The 17375-nt window shown below is 36.0% G+C and overlaps 1 protein-coding gene across 20 annotated transcripts in view; it reads right to left on the bottom strand.

The window, feature by feature from the left end:
- Positions 1–1141: 1141 nt before the first annotated feature.
- DLG1 (discs large MAGUK scaffold protein 1) overlaps positions 1142–17375 on the bottom strand; it is a 169302-nt gene continuing 153068 nt past the window's right edge. For 14 of the 20 annotated variants that reach the window (XM_074877503.1, XM_074877504.1, XM_074877505.1 and 11 more), the window contains 7 exons: positions 16149–16190; positions 12964–13014; positions 10299–10400; positions 9877–10049; positions 6138–6247; positions 5675–5766; positions 1142–2900 (listed from right to left, as the gene is read on the bottom strand). In XM_074877503.1, the coding sequence (XP_074733604.1) occupies positions 2794–2900; positions 5675–5766; positions 6138–6247; positions 9877–10049; positions 10299–10400; positions 12964–13014; positions 16149–16190 (677 nt within the window). In that variant the 3' untranslated portion in view covers positions 1142–2793. Of the gene's footprint in view, positions 2901–5674; positions 5767–6137; positions 6248–9876; positions 10050–10298; positions 10401–12963; positions 13015–14521; positions 14558–16148; positions 16191–17375 lie in introns of all 20 variants that reach the window. The other 6 variants (XM_074877519.1, XM_074877520.1, XM_074877522.1 and 3 more) reach the window with 3 other exon arrangements.

Here is a 17375-nt window from a genome sequence, read left to right as displayed (position 1 = left end):
GCAGGCAGGGAAGAAAACCCACAGTGCCTTCACTGGGCCAGCAAAAGCAGGGTGGTAATGCATCCGTATGACACCATTTGGATTTCCTAATTACTCTAACTGTTAAATTGGAAGCCTTAAGAAAAGTACACATATTGTAAAATGTATCTTTAAAATACAGAAAGGAAAGTGTACCCAAGAAACAAAGACATATCAACACCCAATACTGGAAAAATGAGATCCAGAGAAACACTAATTAATGCAAGATCCTAAAAATTACAAGATAAAACAAGTCAGCTAGGAGCTTCAGGGCTGTCAGGATCAATTTTTCTGTCAGGACTCAAGGGCAACATCTGAAACAAATAAAACCAAAAATGCGAAGAAGACACCCCAGAGTCCTTTGGGTTTTCTTTATTCAAGACTTGTTTTCACTCATGCATGACAGCTATGCAGGGTAAGTTCTGTGGACTTCAGTCTGAGTGTAATATTTGGTGACACCTGGCTAGTACATGACAAACACCTGGGAGAAAAGTTCTATGAAAGTTATTCAGACACTCCAATATATGAAAGAGTAATTCCTCACATATTTACTCAGCTGAACAGGACTCTTTCTGATGAGTTAAAAAAAAGAGGTCAGGAAAAAAAAGTGTATACAATATAGAGATCTCAGATGTTATTATGGTTTGCATATTTGATAGCTGAGATTTAGACCCTTCGATTTTTTTTGTTGGTCTGTTTTAAGATGTCTCACTGTACACCTCAGATAATCAGTCACTCTCAAAGAGGCAGACTATAGTACACTTCTAGCTCCTTTAAAAATTTCTGACTTTATCAAAAGTTGCATCAATCTTGTACACCTTGCACGTGCATAGACAGAAGTCTCAGAAAGACAGCACATCTACTTCCAAATCTAAAAAGAAAAATTATTTTGGGCAATACACCAGCTACTTACACCTACTGTAAGTCTTATAAGTATTCCACATAACACCAGCAATATTTATGTCCCGAGTTTAAACCTGCTTTTAGGGTAATATAACTTCACTGGCACCCATCTGGTCACCAGTGTTCCTCTAACACATTATTTTCATTTACAGTCTGAGTCAACTGCTTTAAATGCCGCAACACCTATATTTCTTTTGATTAAAAACACACTTGACAAATATATTGTACAATAAAGTTTATTAGCTGTTCTCCTCTTTCTAACAAATGGAATGGATAGTGTTGATAATTCTTTACAAACCAAAGTTAATTTGGTTCTGTGACTGCCCCGTGACTGCCATAAGTACACCCCTCTTATAAACAATCAAGTTTCAAACAAGCAATGGCAGGTACCAAATAATATGGGAATTAGAAAATTTCATTACTGAAGGTAGTTCCACGTTTTGGTACAACGTATTTATAACATTCGGCACTGAAGTTTGTGCATTGCAAATGGAAGATCTTGTGCCTATGCAAACCGAGATGAACACGTACAGAAAAATAAAACGTATTCTTGACTCTGAATTCTCCCTTTGGTTAAGACATGCATATTACAAGGGGTGGGTGGGGGGAAGAGACAAACACCTGAAACTCTGTAGAAAAGAGGAGAACTTGCATGTATTTTTTTTCTTGTAACTAATATACCCTGGACTTTATGCCCAGCCACCATAGCCCATTTGATTTCTTGTGATTAAGGAAGGTAAATTCTAATTTGTATTTTTATTCAAAACAAAAAGCTAGGAGTAGGTGGTAAAAGAAAAATATATATTTTTTATATATATATTTATACGTGTGCGCAACTATGTAAAGAAAATAATTCCCATAGTTACAGAGTTTAGTTAAAGAAAGTTTAATATATATATATTTATTATAACAAAATAGGCAGTTATTGTGGGTAAAATATTCATTAAAATCTGACCCCTAAGAACACACACATTTTTAGGCTACGAATCATTCTCTCATTGCCCTAATGACCATCTCTGCAGCTGTTTTCTGTATTACTGCCAATGGAAATCTGGCATTTCTCTGAAAAATACAAGGTTTCCTAGCACCTAAACATTTTAGGCTCAAAAAGTGTGATGACCATTATCTATAAACAATTTCAGTAAGACACTATAAATAGTGTTTCACGAGGAAGATTAAAAACATTACACATCTTTGTCCCTAGCAATTTTATTGGCAAAAAATGAAAAAATAGATTATAAGAATATCCATACGAAATTATGAAAATGAATATCCCTTGAGGAGTAGTAATGGGACTTAATGAAAATGTTAACTCAAACTTTGGAAGTTTCTCTCTAACTGCCTGGAAAGAAAAAAAAAAAAAAACAACAAAAAAAAACCCTGTGAGAATAGAATTTAACTCAGAAAATAAAACCTGAAATTGATTGCCCTGACCAAACCATGCTATTAAAGTTAAACGTGCAAAGTTACTCATGATTTACAACTTCCTTGAATACAACTTTTCTTTCAATTGTTATGAAATTTTAAAAGAACGTCTATAAAGCTTTTTTGAAAAATCTTTGAAAGTTACTTTCCCTTAAACATTAAGGAATTTTACCAAGCAATTCCCTCCCACCCCCACCCCAAACTAATAGCTGGTCAGGCCATTCCATTGTCATGTTTGATAAATGGCAAACCAACAACACACAATAATACAAATTATTTAAACTAAGAGAGACACCAAATGTAAAGCATTATGGGAACTGCAGAATGTGATGGTTAGGGTATGAACCACGCTGGAAAGAACTAGAGGCAGGCTCCACTGGAAGGGCTTAAGAGTCGTCAGATGTAGTAGGTGATGTCAGTTAGAAAATGAAAAATAAAAATCTGTTTTCATAATTTTTCCTTTGCTGGAACCCAGATGTAAGGCCCAGACTGTTCCTCTATGATCTGTTTCACTTGGTTGTAGATTTCTTCCAGTGTGTCTCCTTGGACAATAGCTGCAAAACATAATGTGGCAATCAGCAATCATCCTTCCTAGCTCTGTACAGAAACCAAGATGTTCCAAGCCAAGCTGTTCTTTTCTCTCAGAGAGGGCAAGAGGATTTTAGATTGCTGAAGGAATGGACACCCATGGAGATTTCTGGTTTCTGTGCTGGAATGAAGCCCATTGTTGATGGTACTGCAGGACACACAAAACACCATCTCTCCCACTCAGATGCTTGGGGTCAGGTAGTGGTTTTCACTTTACTACAAGTATATATATACACAACTGAGAAGATTTTTTTGCTTTTCCTAATCACATGTTAGAGCTTGCCTGAGTCAATTCATATCCTCCAGTATTCTTTTTGGTCCAACTTTCATGTGTGTTTCCAACACAACAAAGCAAGACAGACTACAGGGCTGTGTCCTCATGCAGTCAGTCTGAATCAGGCTTGGTGTAATGCACATTGGTGAAGTCCTCAGCTGGATCCTGAACTTCAGAGCAAGGCTGGCTGACCTTGGGATTTCTACCTGCTAGCACTACCTTTGCTTTTGGCCAAAACAACGAGAAACTCATGGAGTTTATTGCCCAGCCAATAGATTCAAATTTTATAGACAGTAGTCTTCCTTATAGAGTTAAAAGTGCAATTTATATTCAGATGGTGTAAGTTAGATATATTTTCTCCAAGGCTAGAAAATAATTAGAAATGAGCCAATATGGATGTGTTCTGACATATCAGAGTGAAGTATGGTCTGGTAAAAATAAGGATGAAGTTAAAGCTGTTCTTACCACGCTTCAGTCTGAAAGCAATCACCATGAGATAGCAACTTCTTTTTAATTAGGATCGCCACCTCAGTGTTGATAATCCAAGAAACAAGTTTAGCATAAAAAATAGTTTTGGAGACAGGCCAGACTCACTCTTCTGCATTAATATATTACTGCTGCTTCCAAGATTTGCTTTCATGCAAATTACTTCTTTTATATTTCTACTTATCATTCCCATCTCTCATAAACTTTCTCCCCATCTGCAGCCCATTGTCATAGTGCCTGTGGGAGGAGGCTGTTCAATTATTATTGGTCAAGTATAATATTCACAGCACAATAGTGCATTAGAAAGATTCAGAAATGTCTTTGCATAGTCATAAACTTCAGCATCTTGCTTCTCTCCAGCTATGTTTAGCCACACCTCCCAAAGCTCAATACACTCAAACCAGAAGATGGATGTGCTCTTCATGTGCTTCAGTGCAAAGTTTAAGTCTGTTTAAACTTAACCTGCTGATGAAGTCGATTTCAGTTACCCCACATGATGTGGTATTTTTTAACAGATTAAGGAATGGTCACACATTCTGTTTTACCATATCTGACATTTACCATGTCTGACTCATATGGGTGGCAGTCTCCAAACTGTAAGTAGTAATGTCTTCAAGTCTCAAACAGATTAGAAAAGGATTCCTGGCCTGAACTGGATTATCAAGGACAGAAATCTGACCACTGTTATCTTCCTTCGTCAACAAGTCCTACAGTTCTGAGAAGAAACATGGCTGTGAGCACTAGAGTGCTTAAAAAGGCCCACAGGTTTTTGAAACATCTTGAATTATGTCCCTTAATTTCCTGAAAAAGTGTCCTATATAATGCCCTGAGACAGCCTAGCAGAATACCAGCTGTGAAATAAATATTTCATTAATATCTGTTAAAATTAACTAATTCATTTCCTGAACAACAAACCTGACACATTTGCAAGTCACTTAGTAAGGGACTCTAGCAGGAAGAATTCACAATGTATGTTGAGAGTCCCATAACTTTCTGGGTGCAGACAGATAGAGCGCTATGGGAAGAGTAGGAGAGCTAGATGCAGTACTGGGATAAACTGACAGCTGCGAGGCAGCAGAGAGGGAGGGAGGCAGACAAAAAGGGATGGACTCAAGTTGTGCATTGTGTGGGTAGCACACAATGTAGAGAACAAGGCAGTGGGAAGACTGGGGCAGGGAGTCTACTGGTTCCTCTATCTTCTGCTCATATGAAGCCACCACCCCTTCCTGTGTCTCTGCCCAGGTGGAGCAGACCGTTGCATTCACAGCTCTGCCCACATAAGCTGTGGAAGGAGGAATTGGGCAAAGGAGTCATGTCACAGAAAGGAGGTGAATGGGGCAGCAAACTGAAACACTGCAAAAGAGAACATAACAGGAAGGAAAGGAGTGAGTATCTATCTAGGACAGGAATAGGGAAGGCTCATCTGTCCTCCTGAAGATCCTGACTTGATCTCCTCCTCCGACTGCAAGCCACAGTGCAATCAACTAGCACAGTTTGAGTGCTTGCAGCCCATCCCTTGCTGTTACAGTTAGGTCTGTGGCATACACAAATTTGATTTGCTAAGTACCATAATGCGTAAGGCTTAATTAATTACCATCATTCTTTACTTCCTGATTTAATAAAAAATGGAAATGAGTAATTTTCTACAGGGAGCTTTGCTGGGCACTCTCAGCTCTGCAAATAAAAAGCTTTAAGCATCCAATATATCAACAAAGCGAACATCTGCATTACAACACCTAGGAAAATGGTAGAAAGTCTCACAGTTTTTAAAGCCTAAATTAAGTTCCTAGTAAATTTCTGTATATATTTAATTGATCAAATTGAAATTGGTGTAGAGGTACTAAGATGGCTCTATGCCTCAAAACAATCACAGATCACCCAGAAAACAAAATTCAGCCTTATCTCAGCAGTGAGGCAATTACTATTTTACAGCAAGCAATAAAACTTTCTGACAAGGGAACAGTCCCAAGCAAAACACACCTGTGAAGTGTTCAGTAAACTCTTGCTCCAGTTTCATAGCTCTCTCAAATGTCTTCCTGGCTTGCTCTTCCGTTAAGCGTTTATTCATTTCCCTGGAATTGAAAACATTACACATTTAAAAACTATTATCAAATACTTGGAGTCTTTTGAATAAGGTTTTAAACTGTTGTCTGAGTATTAAACCTAATAAGAGGCAGTCTCCTAAATGACACACCTAAGCAAAGATTGTAGTGGGAATGAACTATTCGGACACTATGTTGCATGGAATTTAGCACAATGACATTTGTTCTCAAGAGCTTTAATTTGGATTAAAAACCCCGTCCAAAAGTCCCTAGAAATTAAACTCAGGAAATTAATTATTGTTTCAAATGCAAATATTACAATTGTCTTCACATAACTTGCAGTTGGCTTTTCAAACACAAGGACAGTCTCAATTTAGCCTGAGGTACTTTCTTTTACTCACATGATGTTTTCCACTGTTTTGGGTTTAATAAAAATGGAGATTGGGTACAGCTGGGCAATCTGCAACCTTTTGATCGCATTACCAGAAACATCAAGAATGCAATGTTTACCCTAAAAAGTGAAAGAGAAGGGAAAACGGCACTAAGCAAAGTTTAAGTCACAAGTATGCATAGCATAACAATTTAGAAAACATGTCTCCACTGAAGCCAACAAAATTAGAGCATTTGCATCATTGATACTATGACTTCACCACTTTGGCACAAGGTCCCACAATGCTCCTCTGTGGGAACAGACATCATTTGAGATGTTCCTAACCCTTCTTCCTTCCTTTCTCCATCAGAGGTTGCAGCCCAATCAACAATGCAGCACCATCCAGTGGAACAGCTGTACTTCAACCACACCACCAAAGTGATTTATTTTATTTTTTTAATAATTTGAGAATCTTTTAGGGAGGTGGCCATGTCATGGATGCAGTTTAGAGAGGAGCCAGATGAGCCAGATGATTTACCTGGCATACCTGAGGGAGTAACCACCCCTGATGGCAGAGAAGTATGTCACCATCGGAACTGTTAGATGGAACTGAATACAAGCACTCTCCTCCTCCCCCCAGGTACCAGCACAGTAGAATACCAAGTCTGAGATGGTGAATGTAATTTGTTTGGGCTGATTATTTCTTCATCTCTTAAGAAACAAATGTAACTTAACCGTTCCTTGGGCAGTTGGAAGACAAGGTGGTAGGGCTGCTTTTCTCCCCACTTCTACTCTCCCACTAGAAGCGATTTTCCATCGCTTTTTCTTTGGGGTATCTCATCTCAAAGGCTCTTCCTGTTCCTCAGCTCCTCTCACCTCTGATACGCTCATTTCCACCTCACATATTTTTATTTCTTTCCTTTCTAAGTAGCACAGGAGTAATTTGGCATACCACCATTTTAGAAGGCGATGGGGGAAGAGGAACAGAAAACCACTGTCTGGTGACTAAAATAAGAAAATCTTTTTTTTTGTGAATGTGAATGGCAGAATTCTGTGATCCAGGATACAAACGCACAAGCACCATAAACCCGAAGGTTAGTCATATCATACAATGCACTTCCTGAACTCCTGAGAGGTCATTCCTGGACAGCACATGGAAGAGTAAGGAAGTGACTGTAGTCTGAAATGACTGACATGTTTCTGCTTCCTGGCAGAAGAGCTCACTAGGATCATTTACATTTGATTTCTTTCACAACAAACCCACAGAATTTTATTTCAGGAATTCTTAAAGAGGATAGAATTATTCTTCCCACATGAACAATACGTATCTGCTTGCTTTCAACTGATGATAGCTGTTTCCCAGATCCAGTCCATGGATCTGGATGCTGACTGGTATCATTTAAGAAAGGTGTTTGTATGTTCTAGCAGAGTGTTTTACTACATGTGCTGACCTGTCCACATATTTCACATGTTTTTTCTTTAAATGTGGCACATGCTCTGGGAACTGAAAATTAAGAGCACTACCCATTTTTCTTTTTGGGATAACACACTTAGTATTTGCTGTGTTTGGCCCAACAGCTTATGCCAGGTGTCAAAGGATTTTGGGCAAAGGGTGGAGGACTAGATGGCCAGCACAGTTGCTGTACTGGACCTTATGGAATGTAACTGTGATGGTTTATTCCAGATCAATAATGAACATGCATTAACAGGGGCCTCAGACACAGAGATTTGCAAGCTGATAGTGATTCCAAAGTAAAAAGGATATGAAAATTCCTTTCAAGTGAAGATTTGGAAGACAAGGAAAAGAAATGCAAGTACTTCATGATACAATTATCATGTTTTCATCCAGGGAAGCTATTTTGCTCTTTGCACAGTGCATGTAAACAATACTGTCAATATTGTACCTATTTTTCAGTTCCTTACTTGCACTGCATCTGATTGAGAAACACCGCAGAGCACACAGTGCCTTTTACAATAACCGAACAATGACATCAAAAAGCATGTTTAGCTGGGTCCATCGTAGGTAAGGAAATGAGAGAGATAAGGATCACCTGGAAGCATGGGCAAATGAACACAATTTAAAGCTATTGCAAGAATACCATTTCTGGTACTTCTGGAGTAGCAGCAGTCACTTCTGTTGTGTTTTTCTCTAAATTCATCATAGAAAGCTTGGAAATCATCTTTTGTATCCAATAATAAGACCCTCTGAAGAGAGTCAGCTCTTAAGCAAGATGGAGAGGAATACAAGGAAAGAGTAACCCCAGACTGACCAGCTCGCAGTCCTGTCATGATTCTGTAGTCAAGTTCTGAAGGACAGGCCATTGTTTCCCACAAAACTAACGTTAACTGGAACTGAGAAATTGCTGCATCTACCCAAAGTCCCACAGTGCCTGTGCAAGAGATTTAATAGCATGGAAACATGTGGTAGTACTTTGTTCTTCATGTCAGTTTATAAAAGATTCACAGTCGCTTTGTACCTTACTAATCCCACTAGATGGGCAAAAGAACACAGCCAATTTCAGTTCTAGGATGGAAATAAAGGATTGTATCTGTGCTAGCAGGTGAAGCAACTGCCAACAGGTTTAAAATGTTTAAGTTGTTCAATAATAGTTTCATCATTTAATCACATGATAGTTTCACAACTTTGTTCAGCTTCCCATACAAAGTACTGTTCATTTACTTTAACAATTTTGTAATTAATTTTATTTTATTCACTCTTCTTGCTATATACACCACAGGGCCACAGGATGAGAAAGACAGCAGAAGAAAACTTCATCACATGAACCAGAATCTCACCATGTTCAGCCTGGTTTTGATTCCAGTGAATTACACTTTCCAGAAATAACAATACTCAGCCATTTGGGCAGAATGGTCTACACTGTTTTCCAGAGGACTAACAACACTCTCGTGTCACATGGGTTAACCACACTTACCCTTTGCATGTCCAGACTGAAAGTGCTCATGCTTGTGAGTTCCCACCTAGAAAATAGCTGTTTCTTCTCTCATATGGATCAGATAACACTGTCTACTGTAAATGCACTGTATTTGTAAGCAGTAGAGCAACACTCATCAACTTAACATGGAGCATTTGCAAAGAACTTTCATCAAAAAATTTTCTTTAAAACAAGCATCTAACTCTAAGAAATATGCTTCCTTCTTCCAACTCCTTTTCAGAGAGCTCAAGTAAACTTCAGTTTGAATTTAGAAATATTTAGATTTTGCAAGAAACAGTTAACTAAAATCTGTTTAGGATAAAACCAGTAAAGTCAGTCTTCAAAATGGAGTGGTAGTTATATAAAAAGTCTTTCTAAAATTGAGTTTAGTACATTTACTCTTTTCCCTTTGTCAGCTAAATCCATGAAAGGCACAAAGAATAAAATTTTTTACAAGTTTTCTTCTGCACAGGTTTATATCAAATGGATCATCCCATTAATCAACTCCACCACCACTATTCTTAATTAGTTAATGATCTATGTATGTGAGCTAGGCTAATTAGCCTGTAATTCCAATTATTTCTTTATTCTCTTTTTTATAAGAGGGCACAAACTACAGTTGCTCTTTTCCTATTATTTAGTCATGATGTTTTCATTATTCCAAGGCTTCATTACTTCCCTAAATGCATTTGTGACAACACGCTTTGTTTCTACTCTTGTACAAATTTCTTTTAAATTCAGAGGGCTCCTAATGGCTTCTTGCCATTCTTTTCTTTTCCCCTGTGAGCACAGTCAGATAATCACCTCAGTAAATGAAAGTAACTGGCACTGATTTACCTTTTCTGCTACTTCTCGCACTGATTGGACACTTGTTCCATAAAGATGATTATTGTACTGGCCAGCTTCAATGAATTTGTGATCCTGAATATCCTTCTCCATTTGCTCTCGAGAAGTGACAAAATGGTAATCACGTCCATCCACCTCATAATCTCGTTTTGGTCTAGTAGTATCTTTAAATATAAACCAGTAATTTTTAAAGCAAAACAGAAAACAGTGACTTTTTTCCCCCTACAATAGCCAAAAATAGTCTCCCATTTATACTGCAAAATTTTCACAAGCAAACAGATGACTGACAATTAAGATAGGTCTACAAAGTTTAGACAATTTTTTTTTTTAACTCGACATACCAAGGATATCTATTAAGAAAATTAACAGGAAAAACATAATTTAGAATTGTTTTAGGATTTTCTGAGACTTACGTGGAACACATGAGCCAAATTTGTCTGGAAATTCTGAGATTAGATCATCATTTATTCTGTCTTTCATGGGTCCCAAAACAATCACAGGTCGAGTGTAACTGACTATAAACCACAAAGGAATAACATCAGTTATATTTTGGTATGACTGCTAACTTTTACAGTTCAGCACAATAAGCTTTATCACATGGCAAAGATTTTAATATCTAAAATTATTCCTAAAGGGAAGAAAAACATGTTCAAGAATGTAAATCAATTAATACCATAGTCACAGTAATATGCCAGATCTTCACTCTCAAATCACTATCCTGGGTGACTGAAAATGAGTCTTAAATTATGAAGTCTTTGGAAAAAAAAAATCTTTTCATAAAGTAACATCCTTCATTCTAATAAAAAAAGCAAAAGGAGGAAGTGTGAAAATCTTTACACTTCGAAGAGGTACCTAAGCAGTAGCAGAGTTCGTGAAATTCTACTTCTGTGCTGGGAGAAGCTTCTTTTCCTCTAAGACCACAATTAAATACTTGTATATGAAAAGGCTCAACTATATATAGCTTCTGTAACTATTAACTCCCTTATAAAATGAAGTGCTGCATCTTTTAAAAGCAGCTTAATTGTTTATAAAGTTATGAAGGGCTTTTGGTTGGAAATTAAGCTTAAGCAGAAAATATCTTATTATACTGCAAGAACCACGAAGACGATAATGCCTAAGTATCCTGCCATTAACATATAATTTCAGCTGTATAAATTTTAGTTTTAGGTTCAGTCTATCTTTACTGCACAAATAAGTGCAAATTAAATAAAGTATGACCTATGAAACATATTTTAATTTGACTCTCAGAACTATTTCTTTTCCAGGGTATTAATATATTCATAAAAGGAATGTCTTATATCTGTTAACCTATTAATTTAATAACCAACATCTTTGCTTAAAGACTAAGGATGGCCCACCAGCATCTTAATACCCACTAGTGTCTCAAGACCAAGTACCTTTAAAATTATTTTGGTCATTACAGTTCTTTATTCTTCTGGACTTCTTAAAAAAAAGTGCGGAAGTGAATTAGCGGACAAATGCAAATAACATATGCAGGGAATGTATTACTGCTTCTAAGCAAAGGAATGAGGTGCTGGTTCTTTTATGGCCCTCCTCATACATGACTGTAATTCCCTTTATGAGTCTAACATAGTGTATTTAGATGCCAAAGCACTCGGCTCTCTAAAATCTTCAGTTTTATATGATGGTTACTAAACCATTGGCTTGTGTGAAGTCTCATTCACATCTTTTCCCTTCAACCTTGACATTAATTCACTTGGTATTACTATTGTTCTCACTAAACCGTTAATCTGGGAAGCTAATACCTGTTAAAAAGATTTTTCTCATTTTGTGAGACCCTCTGGTGTGCATACACGCACCAGACCTGGCAGCTGTTCACTGGAGGGTAACAAACGTCCAGCTCCCTAGCTTAAGCATGGCTTACCTAGCACATCGAAGAGGGCCTACCATTTTCCCATTTCTAGCGTGGTCTTAACTCATGCACTTCTCATCCATGATTTTATTTGGAGACTACCAAAATTACAAATTATGTGATATAGATAATGTACTTTGTATTAGCGTTGTATAACAATTTTTACTACTTTTGGAAGCTTACTGATGAAATGATGCCCATATTAACAAGTCAGAGTGGAAAGTGAATACAGGCATGCATGTTCCACAATGCTATTAAAAGCAACTGGGCCATGCCACTCACTGCATGAAACCAAAAATGAAATTTTGACACTCAAAATTCATGTCTACAGGATGTGTATTTACTTCGACGGCCACCTTATTTGATAGGTAATAGGTATCAAGTATTCCTGAAGGACATGCCTTTTACATATTAATTTACAAATACTTGATAGGTAATAGGTATCAAATACCCAAAGGACATGCCTTGTACAGACTAATTTACAAATACATGAACTATGTATCAGATAATGTAAATCAGTCGTTAGCACCTGTCCTGGTGAATGGGAACACTAAAAATTCTATATCTATTATACACAGTGAAGCAAGATCAGGACGAAGGTGAAAAGGAAATGATAGCATCCCCCCTGGAAATCAGTGAAAACATTTAATTTTAAATGGAAGTATGAAAAAATATCTTCTCCTATCAATTTCCATTTCGTGCAAAAATATTTTTTTTCTGGAAAAAAAAATTATCATTTGGCAATTGCTAACAAAATTAGCCATATAAGAAGCCCATACAGAAATGGAAGACTGCTGTATTTTAGAGACATTTCAATTAAAGTTTAAATAGACAAATGATCTATTGTCACACTTTTTGCTGTGCCAGAAAAAAGGAACTACAACAGTGAGAATGCCAAAGCAATATGAAACAGAAGAAAAACATAATTTCTGAGGTTCATATCGACAAAACTGTTAAACATACCATATTTTTCTTATACAATGTAAACCACACATATTATTTTAATTAGCACACCTTTGGCTCTTGCACTAAATAATTTAGCAATTGCATTTAATAATTTATGTCTTTATGCTTTATTCATATGAATAATGGTAACAAATTCAAAACAGTGAAGAAGTTTATCATGGTGCTCAGTACGTAAGGGCACATGAAACATTCTGATAATTCAGATTATATTTACTTTATACTGAGCAAGATCTACAAACCTTCTTGTTGATTGACTGGTTCATATGACAAGACATATTCCTCTTGGCCACCTAAAATGCAAATGCAAAGACATATCTATGTATTTTTTTCTAAATCAACATATTTAAATTGAGTCATTCAATGAACTATAATGATACAGACATTTTGCAGTAATATGCATTACAATGATACTGATGAAGGACACTTTTCAAGAGTGATGAATTATAAAAATCACAAAGATAAGCCAAACACAAAATTTTAAAGCATAAGACACATACAGTATAAATAATTTCCTGGTTTATGTTAGCATGTCAAACTGACATCAAGCACAAGAAGAATTTTACAGCATTACTGAAATGCTTTTGTACACTTTTCCCTGAATGAAATGCATGCATGCTATCATTCACTGCTAGAGGCAATGCCACCTTCATCATGAAAATTCTCCATACTTTGAAGCCAGCATTTACAGTAATGCTTTTCTATATTTATACAGGGCTGACAACCATGTATGTTAAGGTGTACATATCTTCCATTAACTTTATCATGAAGTGGCATTTACATAAACATCTCAAAAATTACGGTATTTTATTAATGAATTTTTAAAGATGAAGTTGAAAAGAAAGAATGCTTTGTATTGTTCTCAGCTCCAGAAAGCACATCAGCAGTGAATGAAACTAAAATAACTGAGTTTTGACCTTTGACAGCTGCAGGCTTTTTAAATGTTAGTGAAAGCATCCGAAATATACCTCAGTTGCCATCTCTCTAGAAGATTATTTCTAGTCTAACAAGATCTCTCAAAGTAAGATTTCTTGCAATGAAATCACTTAAAATTAACTCCATGACAGCAGAGAATTTATAATTCTGAAGATACAAGTTCAAATCGTATGACATTACTATGAACTTCAAATAAAATACAGTCCTTCAATAACTCACTCGTGTAATTTTGGAACATTCTTTGGAGTTCATAAGCCATACTTACAACAGGCAAAGGAACATACCGATGCTATACCACAGTTGTTTAGAAACAGATGTCAGATGAAGGCTTTTACAAATTCATATATTGCTTATATATATACTCTTTATTTCATAGCAAATACCATTGATCTTTTAAATCTAAAATTTATAATTTCATTAAGAGAAACACTTCTCTTATTTGCAATAAATTTGCATTCAAACTGTACTACAGCAATACATGACTGAATATTTTAATTTTGTAAGTTATTGCAAGTGAGGAATACCTTAAGACAGACATGAAAACATGCAACCTGTATATTTTAATATCTCAAAAATTTACTCATGCAAATGGATTTTAGAAGGACAGTATATACTTTCAGAACCCCTTTTAGGCTAGGGAGAGGAACAGGGAATCACCAACTATCAACTCATCTGTGAAAGAACCAGGTCTCATATAATTAGATATTTCTTTGGGGAAGTCACGCTGCTATAAGGTCAAAAATTAGTTAAGCAAACTACTGAAGACATAATAACAAGTAAAAAGCATCCCCTGATTGAGGGCAAAAAGTATATATTGTCACTGCTTTTCAATATTTTGGAAAAATGAATATTAATAGAATGAACCTTTTGAACAACCGTACTCATCTGTAATCAAGATAACTTTCATATTAGACAGCAGTAAGAAGAAATTAAAAAAATTATTTTAATAAAAAGTGCTTGGAATTACACATTCAGATAAGCAAATCTGTGACACTAATAATAATATCAGGGTTCCTCAAGTAACAACAGAGTAAAAAACTAACTAGTAGTACCAATAACAAGCTTTAAACATAAATAAAGCAAGCTCTGAGAAAAACCTTGGTGAGGGGGAAAGGAAAGCAGCAAATTTATGAAGAAACAGTCACTGTTAAATAGTTTTAATGGCATGTCATTAAAAGTGGCTAAAAATTCTAAGTTTCTCAAAGGCACCTTCCATACATGCTCAGTTTTGTGTTATTCTCAGGGAACACAAATGCCTCCCCCAACTGGTTATTTTCAATTACTATCTACAAGACTGTTAGCATTTTATATACATGTATAAATTCTCTCCTTGAGTGTAATCATCTGGTAGAAAAAATGTGGATCATCATGGCTGAGAAAATCAACAGCTTCCAAACCAATATATCTGTTAATGAACCACCCTCCTTATTACCCTAACATACATTATATCTGTTTCTGAAGTGCCCATTATTCAGGCAACCAGAAGCTGATCAGTGAGCCATGCAGTGTCACACTGCCTGACTTTTACTGTTCTTGCTTTTCATATTTCTCTTCAAATCCTCAACTTTTTCATCTTCCTGCTCTGATCTATCCTGGGTTCCAGGTCTGGATTGTGCACCTTACTGAGGAGCTGTTCACTGGAAATTACCAGTGGGATTGAAGTTCTGGCTCTGATTTAAGACATTTTAAAAGCATTTTAGAGCAGCATCATGCAGCACTGTGAACATGTAGTACTACTGTAGCTTGGGTAATAGTAAATAGTACTGTAGCTTGGGCTAGTAAAAAAGCTAATTCAGACTAGTATTTAAAAGATACAACATCATCAGAGAGAGAGAGAAAGAGGGAGAGAGAGAGAAGAGAGAGAGAGAGAATGTGCACGCGTGCCTAGCATGCTAATTTATCATAACTGACTCCAGCACTGAATGTGTGTTGTATGCTTTGAAGGCAATTCATACTAAGCACCCACACTTGACAAAATAGATAAATGAAAGCTGAAAGCAAGGGTAAATACATGTTAGCTTATTATTTTCATTAGAAGTATATACATATTAAATCTCAGTTGTGAAAAATTTTAGATAGGTATTGCACTATTTAAGGTTACACAGTTTAGTTATGCTTCCAGTATTATGCTCAACTACATATAATTATATTTGTCAGCATTAAATTTACATTTTGGTTTTAAGAGGTCTAGCTAGCTTGCATAATTTAAAAAAAAATAGAAATAAGATTCAAATTAAGCTGAACTATGAAAATCATAGATCACAATAAAAATATCCATAAAGGAGGTTTGCAATGATTCTCTCCAGCCAGTTTTTTAAAAACAAAGACACAGCACAGTTTGCAGTACTCTACCAAATACATTCACATGGATTTCACCTAAATGGGAAGTTCTACTTAACATGTAAATACCCACAAAAGACAGACAAAAAAACCCAAATAAAGATCTACTAAACAAAGGTTCTAAATAAACAAAGAACTTAAAAACACTTACGGTAACTACTTTCACTATCGCTGGCATTAGAGGTTACATGCTCTGAAATTGCAACACAATGGGAAAAAAAAATAAGGAACATACACAAGGAACATGGCATGAGTCCAAAAGAAAGCAAATTGACACAAAATAATCCAGATGAAAGACAATACTGATATCAAAATGCTGAAATCAATACATACTGCATATAAAAGTTTTAAGGTACTTCTCATAGCTCTCAGGATCAAGCTTAATTTCATACGAAAGGAATTGATGTTAATAAAAAGAAAAACATTAAACAGCACATCAAAATAAGATTACAAAAAGTACACTAATTCATAGTTCACATGTAACCCTGCAATTTCTAGGTTTTCACTTCTTACTCTAGAGGTAAGAATACAGTTATGAAGCAAGTATGCTTCTAGTGATTAATAAACATCAAAAAAAGTCAGTCATCATAGGTAAACTAATTAACCTTTTAAAATGTTTTTGGATAAAGTGAACTAATATCTTTAAACCACAAATCTCTGGCTAGACTAACTCCCTCATTTCATTTCTGTGCAGGAAAAACAAATACTTCCTATGTTTGCAAGTACCAGTAATTTGGATCTACTTCCATTTCATTTCCTTGACTTGGAGAAAGAATGTCCATGGAAGAGGCAAATAGCCATGTTTAAAAGCTTTGTGGTAGAACATGAAAAGGAGGCATTGTTAATTGAGAATACAAGTGTTGTGATAGTCTGATAATGGGCACAATCGGTAAAGATGTAAAGCCTAAAATGCCAGCAAGAACAGCAGTCTTGCAGAGCCCAAGTAACACAGCTTGCATTAAGCATAGTAAGGCAGTTTCAAAAAGTCTGACTGTGCTGAAAAACAGGCTAGAAGCCATTTGTTTTTCTAACAGAATCACCTAGGGACATTTCTGGACCATATTACACAGTTTAAACTAGGTATGATCATAAGGCCATAAAGGCTGCTTATGATCTTCTGCTCTAACCCACAAGGCCATAAAGGTTGCTAAGGTCTTCTGCTCTAGACCAAGAATTTCCCTGAAACTAGCCATTTCAGAAATGGAAAATTAATGTTATAGCTACCAGAATTTTTATTTCATGATTCAAGTCAACTATAGAAGTACACCACTTTTTACATGTAATTTCAGGAACACTTTACGTAACAGTTATGCCCTGTGAAGAAATGTTATTTTTAATGACTTCTAGTCACATGTCTTTAGTGACTAATTTTGCTATT

The sequence above is a fragment of the Strix uralensis genome, chromosome 9 (assembly GCF_047716275.1).
Source record: "Strix uralensis isolate ZFMK-TIS-50842 chromosome 9, bStrUra1, whole genome shotgun sequence".
Lineage (NCBI taxonomy): Eukaryota > Metazoa > Chordata > Aves > Strigiformes > Strigidae > Strix > Strix uralensis.
This window is presented reverse-complemented; position numbering and strand designations above follow the sequence as displayed.